At 35.6% G+C, this 14,815-nt stretch overlaps 2 protein-coding genes across 2 annotated transcripts; one reads left to right on the top strand and one right to left on the bottom strand.

Moving 5' to 3' along the window:
* The first annotated feature begins 2,559 nt into the window (after positions 1 to 2,559).
* LOC144435164 (DNA excision repair protein ERCC-1-like) lies at positions 2,560 to 9,768 on the top strand. The gene is made up of 9 exons (XM_078123733.1): positions 2,560 to 2,628; positions 3,673 to 4,380; positions 4,891 to 4,994; positions 5,288 to 5,387; positions 6,958 to 7,034; positions 7,957 to 8,056; positions 8,414 to 8,485; positions 8,811 to 8,879; positions 9,379 to 9,768. Exons 2-9 carry the CDS (start codon positions 4,228 to 4,230, stop codon positions 9,478 to 9,480), a joined length of 777 nt encoding a protein of 258 aa, XP_077979859.1. The 5' UTR covers positions 2,560 to 2,628; positions 3,673 to 4,227; the 3' UTR covers positions 9,481 to 9,768.
* LOC144435163 (18S rRNA aminocarboxypropyltransferase-like) lies at positions 9,305 to 14,752 on the bottom strand. Its single transcript, XM_078123731.1, has 5 exons — positions 14,365 to 14,752; positions 13,715 to 13,940; positions 13,070 to 13,263; positions 11,877 to 12,053; positions 9,305 to 11,041 (listed from the first exon to the last, which is right to left on the bottom strand). Exons 1-5 carry the CDS (start codon positions 14,489 to 14,491, stop codon positions 10,749 to 10,751), a joined length of 1,017 nt encoding a protein of 338 aa, XP_077979857.1. The 5' UTR covers positions 14,492 to 14,752; the 3' UTR covers positions 9,305 to 10,748.
* Positions 14,753 to 14,815: the final 63 nt, after the last annotated feature.

The raw sequence follows: 14,815 nt of genomic DNA, 5'->3' as shown, positions 1-14,815 counted from the left end.
GCAATATCTGACATACATTGTCCAATTTCATTGAACTTGGCACAAGGTGATTTGCCACACCATTAGCAGGAACATCTTTCACTTTTGTGCTGCAATGAAATGTGAATGATAGGCAGCCATACTTGTCATAACAATCCACTCTTTGTACGATGGCTCATGAACGGTAATACATGTACACAGAGAGGTCAGAAAATCAGTTGAAGTGTCTAATCTTATATTATTATCAGATGTGAGCTTTTATCTGATATCTAGGTTTGACTTAAATATACTTTAGTTCTGTACTTGGGCTATATGTTTGAAAAAGACTTCTTGAATTGTTGGTACCCCAAAATTATATCAGTAAACCTGGTCAGAACTTGACCTCATCAGTAGACATTAATCAATGTACTTTAGTGTTTGGCATAGTATAAGAAATCAGAATGTTTCATTATTGAACTAAAACGCCCACCAAGAACTATGAAGTCACAGACTGCACTTCTTTCACTATTACCATTTATTCAAGGAGAATACTTTGTAAAAAGGGATGAAGTGATGATATAGGACTACAAGTTGTAGATGGCTTACACTGTTTAGTTGACATCATTTTCTCATCAATGTATTCATCACAATATATTCAAGTCCATGTTACCTTGTTTTATAAGTTAGGAAAATGGACTTAATTTTTTGTATATAATTGTGATTATTGGCCTCTATTTCAACAAATGAATCAGTATTTTGGTTTGTGTCTGTGTCCATAGGTGTGTACAAATTGTGTATAAAACATATACAGGGTTAGGTTGAAATGAAAGATTTGTTCTGGAACTCAAGTAATTGACAGTAATATAGATTACCATCAATCATTGAATCTTTCTGTGTAAGGGGTAGGTTGGATCTCATTCATCTATGTGTTACTACGGTTACAGTGTTAATCAACTAGTTCAGGAAGACTAAAAACTTTTAAATGATTTAATACTTTAATAAAAACATTGGCATCAGACATAAACGCTTTAATTAATTCTGATCTTGTAAATTTGGTGTAAAGAATTATACATGCTCATGGTAGTTTCAATAAATATAGTAAACTTCTTAATCATGTTAATACAGCCATGGGAGCAGCAAATGTGTCCATGGTCTAGCTGTTTATGATGCAATAAAATAAAATGTTGACTTTATATTGTTAGGATTTTGTAGCATAAAAAGTTATTACATTCATTTATGAAAGCAGACTATTGACTAAATATTGCCGAAAGTTTCTGGGGGGTTGTCCTAAGTGAGAAAGGGGGATGTAGTTTTTGGCCTACAACAGATCATGTCTGACTAAATCCAGTCATTTTGTGACCCTGTATTTCCATTCCTCTCTGCTAATAGTATAGCTGTATCTTCTCTTTTTGCCATGATTTTCACCGACAAGTACAAATAGTAATATGTTTTAAGAGAAAGCTAAACACAAAAGTTCTATTGCCAAATAGAAGTAAATGATGTCACTTTGCAACAAGCACAGTCTCTAGAGGGCATACTGACTTTGGCCCTTGTACATGTTTTAGATTTAGTGCTGTCATAAATACTACGTGTGCATAGTGTTAGATAAGAATGTTCAAAGTCCAATAAACATTTTGATAAAAGGTATCATTTAAGGCCAAAACCCTTCCTCTTATTTATCCCTGTTCATGTTTTTTTTTACAATGGTTTCAGTGGATTTTTTTATCACTTGGTACAGATATCTTGTTATATATGGACTGCAAAACTTTGTACTTTAATTGTTGGAAAGTCGGTGTAGTTGTAATCTTAGTTACATCTTCAAAGTATTTTGTCACTTGATGGAATAAACACTGTGCTAGAACAAGTGTCATTCATTTATTCAAAGATGAATAAAGTGAACAGATTAGAAAAGTAATATATGGTGATGTTCTTGTTCTCTCTCTCTCTCTCTCTCTCTCTCTCTCTCTCTCTCTCTCTCTCTCTCTCTCTCTCTCTCTCTCTCTCTCTCTCTCTCTCTCTCTCTCTCTCTCTCTCTCTCTCTCTTATGCAGAGCAGTTCGTCAATATCACACAGATTTTGTTCGATGATGTTATATACAGAGTTCATACAAAGAATTCTATGGTTTTCGTTTGTTTTCCAGGGGTATTCATATCGATTTTGGTCTTTTTCCAGCAAAATATATTGCATTGAATGACATCTTATTCTCAGAGGTGGACGTGGACGAGCAGTAATTTGCTCCTTGTTTCTCTTTTATCCTATTATATATTGTTTTGCCGACAAAAAAGTATGAAATGTCCCCCTGTAAGCATAGTGAGACTCATTTTTCATAAAATTTCTTGCTGTAATCCCCTGTATGGTGCGCCCTCATCGGTTATGAAACTAGTAACTGGTGCAATGGGCTGGGTAATGAATGGAAGACAAGCAGTTTCTCCTCTTTTCCCAACATAAGACGATGTGTTGGACTAGGCCATGGAGGTGGAAGGACTATTTACAGTGTATTAAAATGACGTTGGATTTTGGCTGTATTTCGTTTGACCCAAGTGACCTCGAGAGCTGACCTCGAGCATGCGTAGGACGGCCAAAATATTCACTGTGGCAATGGCGAATAGGAAAAAGTTTGTGATACCCAGCGCCAATGATGTAGAAAAGTTGAGTAGTGAACGTCCACAGGCAAGTCTGATTTGTATACTGAATGTAATGAGGGTATAGAAAGATTGTACAAGTCTGAAGTGGGGATGCATATATTGCGGGATCTTGAAGTTTGAGGATGAAAGAAGTACTTGAGTCTTGCAACCTACGCAAAAAACTGTGGACTTCCACGTTGGCGACATTTGCTTGTTTTACTGTTATCATACAATGTAGTGATACCGACATGTTTGTTAAATCATAGACAGTGGAGGGGTCTATGGTTAAATCACAGACATTAAGGGTTACAAATTACAATTATGGCTTCTCTTCCAGTGTTCATGTGTTCGTAAAAAACAGACCAAAACTGCCCAAGTTCTCTAAATGATCTTGATCTGGACTCCCAACCAAACCAATCACTTTCGTGGTTCCCAAACCTTGGAAAAGGAAACAGGTCAATTGGACCCCTCGTCAATTGGACCCTAGTCAATTGGACCCCTAACCAATTGGACCCGAGTCAATTGGACCCCTAAGCAAATGAACCCTCGTCGAGTGTAGGGACTATGCCTGAGGCAAGGAAATTTATCAATTGCAACTGGTGAATTTCATTGCTTCGTTGATAAAAGTTTGGTCTCATTTACTGCACATCGTGAATCTGTAGTTCGTTTAACCCACATGGATGCATGGTTCGCAAGACTCCAGCGCAAGACAGCTCCCGTTCTACGCTTTACTCTTGTTATTAATTTTACGGTGGATACCTTTCCCACACCCAAACTGCAAACAGACTACACTCATATTTGTGCTATCTATTTCTTAATAGTAATGTTTCTGGATTGTGTCGAATATCCCTGAACAACTTACATTGGTTACGGCAAGGGTTCATTTGGGTAGGGGTCCAATTGACTAGGGTCCAATTGACTAGGGGTCCAATTGACTAGAAAGCCTTGGAAAAGACACCAGTTACAGTATCAATGTGTAATTGTTACTTTTCCATGGTCAGTTTCCACATTCATTGGCTTGTAAGTCCATTATTTTACCACATTATGCAATGTTAATGAATACATCTTTTTATATTTGTTTGTATGACAGGTGAAACCTTTATTCAATACCAGCAAACCAAGCAGTACTGATCTGAAACAAAATGTGACTATTGAACAACAGAAAACTGACCATGTGACTAGAGAGAACTATGATACCACAGATAGGATCACAGCATTGCATGTCAAATGTCAATTTAAGAGTAGTGTCAGTAAACAGTTTACTAAAAGTACCAACACACTTCGTATACCTGATACACACAATCAGAAAACATCTAGTGATACATTGACAGTGGGTGCAAGGTCAGGTCAGATTATAGCTAATACAGCTAGTGATAAAACAATACATCAGAAAGCTTCAAGTCTAAGACGTTTGGTTGGAGGAGAAACAACAAACTCTGACAAAACCCAATGTTACAGTACTAATGCTAGTGAAACAACAAACTCTGACAAAACCCCATGTCAGAGTACTAATGCTAGTGAAACAACAAACTCTGACAAAACCCCATGTCAGAGTACTAATGCTAGTGAAACAACAAACTCTGACAAAACCCAATGTTACAGTACTAATGCTAGTGAAACACACACTGCTGAGATTCAAAATCCAATGTTAGAAAGGAGAAAGGGAGTTTCATTTGCCGAAGCATTTTCTGATTTAAAAGACTCTAAACATTTTGAAGGACCCCAAGGATCTGAAACATCAGTGGCTAGTGTAGCAGGTGGTAAATCAACCAATAGTATAATTGTACACCCAAGGCAGGTGAGTAGAAACTCACAGGTGTAACATCACACACTGCTGTTATTGCTTATGCCGCTGATCTGGCAAAGTATTTGAGTATAAGCCTAAAGTATTTGATAGTCAAAGGATAATTCACCTTCAAAAACAGTGAAGTGTTCTGTTTGTGTTGAAATGTTCAATGATTGAAAGAAAGATAATAGAAACTCATCAGAAAACAAAACCCTTGAATTGCTGGGAACAGCATGGGATTTATGTAGACGGTTGAAAAGAAACATACTTGGTGATCAAAGTGTACAGATTGGAATGACACTTTTCTATAGAGGGTATGTTGCAATGACAATACAAGTATATTACTTATTTTGATTAAAACATTGGTACAATTGAATTCAATCAATGATTATACATTATGTTGCCATTTTAGAAGACTTTACCAGATAGAAAGGTATGTGCCACATTTCAAATACATGTATGTGTTGACAGTGTCTATCAATAAGTCTGAATGATATGAGATTTATTGTCAATGTCTTTCAGAAAGGCAACCCAATTATAAAACATATACGAAATGTACCTTGGGAGTATGGAGATGTCGTTCCTGATTATGTTATGGGCAAAACAACATGTGCTTTGTTTTTGAGGTAAGTCAAGCAGATATACATGTAATTATAAAGTGTGACCACCTTATGCATATATACTTACTGCCCTTTACAAAATCATTATAATACATTATTATGATTTAGTTCTTTAAATTTAAGGACCAATTACTTTGTGAAAATGTTGGTCTGATGTAGACTCAGTCAGTCTCATAACTATGGACTGACTTTAATTTTTACTGTAACACTGTTACCAAATAATGGGCCATCTTGCTTTAAGTTGACCCATAGAAACAGCTTGCAATTTTAACAACATACAATGTCATTTTTTTTGACAGTATCAGATACCACCATCTTAAACCAGACTACATTCATGAAAGACTGAAACAACTTGGGTATAGTTATGAACTTAGAGTGTTGCTTGTACTAGTTGATGTGGTAAGTGTTACTTGTACTAGTTGATGTGGTAAGTGTTGCTTGTACTAGTTGATGTGGTAAGTGTAGCTTGTACTAGTTGATGTGGTAAGTGTAGCTTGTACTAGTTGATGTGGTAAGTGTAGCTTGTACTAGTTGATGTGGTAAGTGTTGCTTGTATTAGTTGATGTGGTAAGTGTAGCTTGTACTAGTTGATGTGGTAAGTGTTGCTTGTATTAGTTGATGTGGTAAGTGTTGCTTGTACTAGTTGATGTGGTAAGTATAGCTTGTACTAGTTGATGTGGTAAGTGTAGCTTGTACTAGTTGATGTGGTAAGTGTAGCTTGTATTAGTTGATGTGGTAAGTGTAGCTTGTATTAGTTGATGTGGTAAGTGTTGCTTGTACTAGTTGATGTGGTAAGTGTTGCTTGTATTAGTTGATGTGGTAAGTGTTGCGTGTACTAGTTGATGTGGTAAGTGTTGCTTGTATTAGTTGATGTGGTAAGTGTTGCTTGTATTAGTTGATGTGGTAAGTGTTGCGTGTACTAGTTGATGTGGTAAGTGTTGATTGTACTAGTTGATGTGGTAAGTGTTGCTTGTATTAGTTGATGTGGTAAGTGTTGCTTGTACTAGTTGATGTGGTAAGTATAGCTTGTACTAGTTGATGTGGTAAGTGTAGCTTGTACTAGTTGATGTGGTAAGTGTAGCTTGTATTAGTTGATGTGGTAAGTGTAGCTTGTATTAGTTGATGTGGTAAGTGTTGCTTGTACTAGTTGATGTGGTAAGTGTTGCTTGTATTAGTTGATGTGGTAAGTGTTGCGTGTACTAGTTGATGTGGTAAGTGTTGCTTGTATTAGTTGATGTGGTAAGTGTTGCGTGTACTAGTTGATGTGGTAAGTGTTGCTTGTATTAGTTGATGTGGTAAGTGTTGCTTGTATTAGTTGATGTGGTAAGTGTTGCGTGTACTAGTTGATGTGGTAAGTGTTGATTGTACTAGTTGATGTGGTAAGTGTTGCTTGTATTAGTTGATGTGGTAAGTAGCTTGTATTAGTTGATGTGGTAAGTGTAGCTTGTACTAGTTGATGTTGTAAGTGTAGCTTGTATTAGTTTATGTGGTAAGTTTAGCTTGTATTAGTTGATGTGGTAAGTGTAGCTTGTATTAGTTGATGTGGTAAGTTTAGCTTGTATTAGTTGATGTGGTAAGTGTAGCTTGTACTAGTTTACGTGGTAAGTGTAGATTGTACTAGTCGATGTAAGTTTAGCTTGTATTAGTTGATGTGGTAAGTGTAGTTTGTATTAGTTGATGTGGTAAGTTTAGCTTGTATTAGTTGATGTGGTAAGTTTAGCTTGTATTAGTTGATGTGGTAAGTTTAGCTTGTATTAGTTGATGTGGTAAGTTTAGCTTGTATTAGTTGATGTGGTAAGTGTAGCTTGTATTAATTAATCTGGTTTTACAAACACAAACTAAAATGAATTAGAATGATGAAAGAATTGATGATGAGATATGGTAAATCAGTCATATGTTTCATAGCTAATACTACCTGGTACACTAGATAGTGTCTGATATTGTCTTTGGTTCATATGTTTCTGTGTAGAAAGATCCACATCACGCTGTCAAGGATTTAACCAAGATTGCTATCCGAGCTGATTGTACATTGATTTTAGCATGGAGGTAAGTCATTGTATATACTATCAACTCACCAAAAGAGCACTTCATTACATTCATGTCCATATCATAGAGCACTTCATTACATTCATGTCTGTAACATAGGGCACTTCATTACATTCATGTCCATATCATAGGGCACTTCATTACATTCATGTCCATATCATAGGGCACTTCATTACATTTATGTCCATATCATAGAGCACTTCATTACATTCATGTCCATATCATAGGGCACTTCATTACATTCATGTCCATATCATAGGGCACTTCATTACATTCATGTCCATATCATAGGGCACTTCATTACATTCATGTCCATATCATAGGGCACTTCATTACATTCATGTCCATATCACAGGGCACTTCATTACATTCATGTCCATATCATAGAGCACTTCATTACATTCATGTCTGTAACATAGGGCACTTCATTACATTCATGTCCATATCATAGAGCACTTCATTACATTCATGTCCATATCATAGAGCACTTCATTACATTCATATCCAAATCATAGAGCACTTCATTACATTCATGTCCATATCAGAATGCTTCATTATATTCATATCCATATCATAGAACACTTCATTACATTCACATCCAAATCATAGAGCACTTCATTACATTCATGTCCATATCATAGGGCACTACATTACATTCATATCCAAATCATAGAGCACTTCATTACATTCATGTCCATATCAGAATGCTTCATTACATTCATATCCATATCATAGAGCACTTCATTACATTCATATCCATATCAGAATGCTTCATTATATTCATGTCCATATCATAGGGCACTTCATTACATTCATATCCATATCAGAATGCTTCATTATATTCATGTCCATATCATAGAACACTTCATTACATCCATGCTCTATTGTCATTGTTTTTTTTTTATATTATATTTTTTTCTAGTGCTGAAGAAGCAGGTCGTTACTTAGAAACATATAAAGCATATGAAAACAAACCAGCTGATATGTTAAAAGAGAAAGTGGAAGGCGATTACGTGTCTAGGGTAGGTATATCCATGTACATGGAGAAGAGAATAGATAATAGACACTATTCCATATTGGAGAAGAGAATTGATATTAGACACTATGTATATTCCATATTGTGTGGTTTCCAGGTTGAGTGATCAGAGACACAAAGGGATCATGTCAGTGGGAATATTCAATTTGTCTTGGGATATATTTCCAGCAAATGGGATATAATTTTTTTTATGAAGAAGTGTTTAGTGAGTCTTTGTCAGTGTGAGATTTAATAAGTCAATGCCATACAATGTAAAGCTGAAGGTGTCCATACAGTACTGTCAAGGTATGTTTGTATTTATTTATTTATTTATTTATTTATTTATTTATTTATTTATTTACAGGCTACTGACTGTCTAACTACAGTGAAGAAAGTCAACAAAACAGACGTAGTGACATTGCTGTCCACATTCAGAGTAAGTTACTGTACAATGTAAGCATTGTGAATGTTTAAATTGAGTATTGACATTTACTGGTCTGTTGTGTGAGAATTCAAACTGCCTTTTGTCTGTCTGTCTGCTTGTGTATGTCTATGTATGTGTGTGTGTGTGTGTGTGTGTGTGTACGTACATACATATGTATGTATTTACTAGTTTAGTGCGAATGTTCAAGCATTTGCATTTAAGTAAGTACTGCTGTTCAAACTGAGTGCTTGAATTCATTAGACAACCACTTTCCTTTGTAAATTTCCAATATACAACATTGTTATAACAGGGCTGATCAACAACTTGTCTATTTCAGTCTATGGAAGGCATTGTGAAGGCATCCAAAGATGAACTTTCATTGTGTCCTGGCTTTGGACCAAACAAGGTAGGACATCACTGTGCTTTGCTATGTAAGCAGTAATCTCTGTATTACACAGTAATTGTTACCATACGTTTCCTGCTGTTGAACATATCACCTAAAATATGAGACTGTTTGCCAATATTTAGTGTTGAATCTCTGTCTACCCCATCTTGAAATATCCATATCCATTCCAAATCGTGAAAACATTGACTGCACTGTGTATGTAGCATGCCCCAACATGTGACATGACCAAAATATGACACTGTCTGAAACTATTTTCACCAAACACAATATCTGTGTTAGACAACATATAGACTCCACAGACAGGTTGTTTGGACATACTGTAATAACATAATCAGCAAGTCATCTGACACATATGTATACTAGTATTAAAAAGATATGTAACAGTTTATAGCTGATGGAATAAACATACAACAATTACCATAGCTTGAAATTCTCAATGAATGATAGATACATAATTTTTAATATTTCATGTATGCCATTTTAACTATTTCATATTTAGGCAAAAAGACTACATGATGTGTTCCAGGAACCTTTTCTCCGTTCCAAGAAGACAAAATTGGAAGAGCAAGTCAAACCAGGAACTAGTAGTAAAAAGAGCTGACAATAGACAAGCCATTGGACTGCATTTCAAATAAAATAATTTATTTGCCCTATGGCTATACAATTCTACAATAGTAGGCTGGGTCAAAGGTCGCACCATTAATAGACTGTATATATTTCCTTTTCAATTGTACACACTTAGTGTCCTGTACTTTCATATTGTGCATTTCAATACAGATAAATAAATGAATCTGGAATTCAAACTGAATATATTTAGTATGCAAAATATATATTATGTAAAGACAAGCGAGTTGTATCGTCTGAATCCTTCCACTCTGTAGACAGATTATGTAGGTATACATGTAGTATGTAATAGTAGTTGTAACATTTCTAGTCCAAGATTCGTTGTGTTACTCTGCCCTTGCCTGCTTTCGAAAGGGATTGACTGATGTGTGAGGGCGCCCCATCATGGCTTACCTTACAGACTGTAACATTTCACTTTTTTACATTTTTTTGTATCAACAAAACATGTTAAACATGTGCATCAAAAATGTATTTGAAATATTTGAATTTTCCTGATTTGCTTAAATACCTCTACTACTCATTGATGGTACTATGTACATGGACTTGATATCCATATGTAAACACTACAAATAAACAGTCCTGACCATGAAATCAATTGTCAACAAATTGTACATTTGTGGAATGCTAACAGGGTTTGATCATTGTACATACTTAGGTGGTCATACATACTACGGCAAGTACATCAACATAGACAAGTGAAACCATGAACAAAAATTATACAACATATAGTTCCAGTGATAGAGCTCCTGGGTATTTAACTATCACTGCAAGGAAGCTCTGAAATCATGCAAAATTTCACATATTTTTTTTTTTACATGTAATCTGTTTCCATAATCACGAGTTTCGTTTCACAACCCTTCTGTTTTACAATGAGAGTATATAGCCACAAGTATTTGCATGTTCTTTTTCCAAAAGTGATAACAAAGCTGCAATTGTAAACAGGGAAGAAAATGATAATCAATTTTATGACACTGTATGTGATGTGTGCATGTCTAAGATTGCTAGACAACTTTGATTAATTGCCAAACAGTTTATCCTCTTCTCACAGAAGTCTCTGTTTTGGTAACTTTAAGTGGAGTTGTCAACACGGAGCAGTACAATATCTGTCATATTTATCTGGTATGTGCAACAGTGTATATTGTTACAGTGATGAGTCTTTAGGCAATACACTATAATTGTGCACTTTGCATATGAACATTTCTGTGTACAGTCATCATTTCCCGTACGCTGAATACAGCTTTGTTTTCAGTCATTCCCTGTAAGTGCTGGTGTGGATTCAGAACCAGAATCATCATTTTCTGTCCTTTCAACATCTGTACAATCTCTCTGTCTTCCACTGTCACTATGAGTAGATTGACAACTGTGTTCAGTTCTGTTATAGTTCTCTTCTTGTGCATCTTTCGTGTCTTTGCAATCGATCTTTGAATCTTGGTTCTCTTCCTCCTCCTCTTCAGATGATTCTTCACTTTCTGAGGGTGGCATGTCATACTCAGGTTGTCTGTTAAATTTATCAAGGCCTGTTTCTTCATCTCCAGACTCTGAGTAACATCAAAACAAAGAGTTTGCATTATTTGAATCAATGAAAGGTATTTTTTACAATATAGGAGTCTTACACAGGTATAGTAGTATCATGTTGATTTACAAATAAACATCACTGGGTACTTGTTTTCATGTGACAACTCTGTATGAAATGGCTATATGCTAGTAAGTCATGATGGTCACAATGAAGAGGTTACAGGGTCAGTAATAGGTTCCTCCTCTCTATGTGCATGTGTCCAAAGGTTTTTCCCAGCCAAGGATGAGTCAAATTTGTTTAAACCTAATACAAGGTGATACACTATCACAATCTACTTCATAATAACAATTATACCAGCATAAGAGACCTACCCCATGAGTCAGGGATGAAAAAAGAATCAATGTCCAACAAGAACCAACCATCCTCTTCACATCTTTACAACGTTTTACCAATTACTTTTAGTAATTCTCATTGAATTATATAGTATATGTCCATCTACTCTTTTTTTTTTTTTTTTAGATATCCCTCATATTACAAAAATTAGCTACATCCTAGATAATCAAATAGGGAACTTGTAGTTCAGATTGATCATGCTCAGATACAAAGGACTATGGGATTACCTGTAGTTATGGTAATAAATACTGAAGCTATCAATAGAATGAACCTACAATGGTCAGGGTAACCATGACTTGTTTATCTGTGCTTACAAACAATATTACACTATTGTTTGCAATAATGATTGATTTACATGTATCACTTCCCATGATGCACCATCCTGGATATTCAAGATGGAGGGTTTGCAAGTTCCTTGCAGGAACTGTGTTTTTTTTTAATATGATGTGTGTAGAGATTCTTACCTGTGGATCTATATCCTGGTTTGGCTTGGCATTGTTCAATCCATTTCTGTTGTGCTTCTATGACTTCAGCTCCTGTCCTACATGATGCATATAATTTCAGTGCTTCTCGATTGATATCAAAGAAACCCGGTCCCCACTTGAATTTCTCTAATAAGAACTCACCCACTTCTTTGTAACCTTCAATCCAGAAATAGTGCCATTAGTATTAATTTTGCAAAACTGGTTACTCTAAACTTCATGTTGTTACTTTTTGAGAAGCAATTAAAATACAAATAGCTAAACCAATACTTCATTTATGTTCTATATCATATGTATAAGTACATCTGTATGTCTGTATAAGTATGTGTGTGTTCTTAAGTCTGTGCATGTGTAACACACTACACACAAATGCGTGTGCGCGCGCACACACACACACACACACACACACACACACACACACACACACATCAGCATCATGCATGTCTTCATGTATGAACATGGGTATCTGTAGATAATGAGAATGTGCCAATTAATGTATTTATTTGTATTTATTAGTATGATTTATCAGAATGAGATTATCTCAAAGTTACAGTAAAAAGATCATAATTACATGGAAATTGTAGTTGCATATATAAATATGATATAGTTTCATATTATGACTTTTCCATGACAAGGAATGCAGCAAACTTGAAAAGGATTCTTAACTAATTTTCATACCATACTGGTATACATAACAGCGTTATATGCATACTTATTGATCACCACTACCTGTAAATTTTGTTTAGTATCTGATCCTTGAGTAATAGTTTTGTATGCATGCCACGTGATAATAACTACATGTACAGCTAAAACAGGGAATGTTCACCAGAAGACTGTACATAGCAAATAAATTCAATATCGAAGTCGATCTTTGGCCAGTTAAGATTGTTGTTTTACTCAGCAAGATAATAGTACGTTATTGCTGAACATAGCAGGATTGTGATTGAAGGGATTGAATCGAGAGTTTTGTTTACGTTCATATACTAGTAGCTTTTGAAACTTCCCTCAGAAACAATCATGCTGTGCTCAGCAGTAAAGGTGTTTTTATCTACCAAGTAAGAAAAGAACTGCACCAAAACTTGCAAAATGATCAACTTTGATCACAAGTGTATATCTTATATATAGTCTTCTGGTGAACACTGCCTGTTTTAGCTGTACAATACTGCTGTACTTACCAGCTATATAAAGTGTTGCAGCAAAGGCCTCAACACATGACAATTTACATGGTCTTCCATAGTTGATAGGATTGGCTGCAATCAGGTATGGTAGAAGTCGTAGGTGTGTACCTTTCATTTTACTAAATGGTGTTTCTTCTAACTTAGCCCATGAACAATCCACTACTGCTATACCATGCTGTGCAACAAGTTCCCTTGATAACAAAGAAATCATTATGGATATCGTCACATCTTTTGTATACAGGTAAAGTATTCTAACTACACAAACAGACATTTATAAATTTGCACTTAGAACAAGTTCATACTTCTTACTGCAATGGATCAACTTGCCCTTTTCAGAATTTTCCTATTCGAACACTAACATTTGCTAATTACACAATAATCACTGAAGAATTGAAAAGAAAATCTGATTTATGATGATGGTGATAATGATGATGAAATTATAAGCAAAGCTATACTGTTTTGTAATATGACGCATATTTGTATCTAAAAATGGTGTAAAACCAAAGCTCCTTTGAGTTGTAATTGAGACAAAATTTCAACTTTCTACCTATGGTAGTCATTTAATGAGACAAAAATAGAATGAGATATATTAAAGCAACTTAACACAAATATTAACCAAAAAGAGAAGTTAATTGACCATACTTGTCTTCTGGCGAGACACATTTTGAACCAACTGGAGATAAAATGACACCTCCAAATCTCTGAGAAAGTCTAAGTGATTTCACAAATCCCATTCTGGCCAATTTACGACCACTACATTTCTTAGGATCACACTGTCCCATATCCCACATTGCCAGTGGACAAGGAAATTTGATGGGCTTTTCTTCCATTGAACAGGCACCTTCACATTCCTCTGTATCTATATCATCTGTATGGTTGGAAAATAGAGAAGACAAAAGAATACAATGGATTATTATTATACATTATATGTTACATGCAGCATCTCTGACACGCTACCATTTAAAGTTAGGGAGCGCCCATTTCTAAGGGTGTGTGGAAAATCATTTGTAGCAACGTTATTTATCACAAATTGTTTGGCCCATTCAGCTACATGTATATTGACGGCATCGCTATTCCCAATATGGCAAACAAAAAGAGAATGCTAACCAAACAATACTTCTAGCCAACATGGAAATGCAATAAGACAACCGCCCCTTGCCTCTTAATAAATGAAATGAGGTGAAGCCCCCCTTTTTACAGCACCCCGCAATAAATCTGAACGTTCCACTTTGAAAAACATTTGTTTACCCTCAGACCACTAAAAATATTTGTTAGTGGTCCGAGGTTTGTACCTTCTAAAGCTGTCGTCAGATCATTCGTAAACCTTTCCATTTTATCAAGTTGTCCTTGTCGTCTTTTCTCTCTTCCTTTCCAACCACCACCAGTATGATGTCCGCCCTGTCCTCGTTTTCTCCCCATGCTCACACCGCAGTTATAACTTACAAATATAAAGAGTAATATAGTAATAAGGCACAGGCAATGCGCACCGATCGAAATATTAAACCGTAGTGCCGTAATCCCTGTTCACAAATACTGTGAATGTACAGTGATCACTGCTTTTTCATAACGTGCTGTCTATCCAAAAAAAGAATTGCCGAATTATTGCAACATGTGACATTTCAAAGCATGTTCAATATAAATGTTGCAACACTTTGCGTGTTTCACGTATGGGGGCAGCCATTTTACCCGAAGAGGTATATGGGTAAAAGATGAGGATTTCTCTCGTGACTTCCGGGATTTCCG

The sequence above is a fragment of the Glandiceps talaboti genome, chromosome 5, assembly GCF_964340395.1.
Source record: "Glandiceps talaboti chromosome 5, keGlaTala1.1, whole genome shotgun sequence".
Classification (NCBI taxonomy): domain Eukaryota; kingdom Metazoa; phylum Hemichordata; class Enteropneusta; family Spengelidae; genus Glandiceps; species Glandiceps talaboti.
This window is presented reverse-complemented; position numbering and strand designations above follow the sequence as displayed.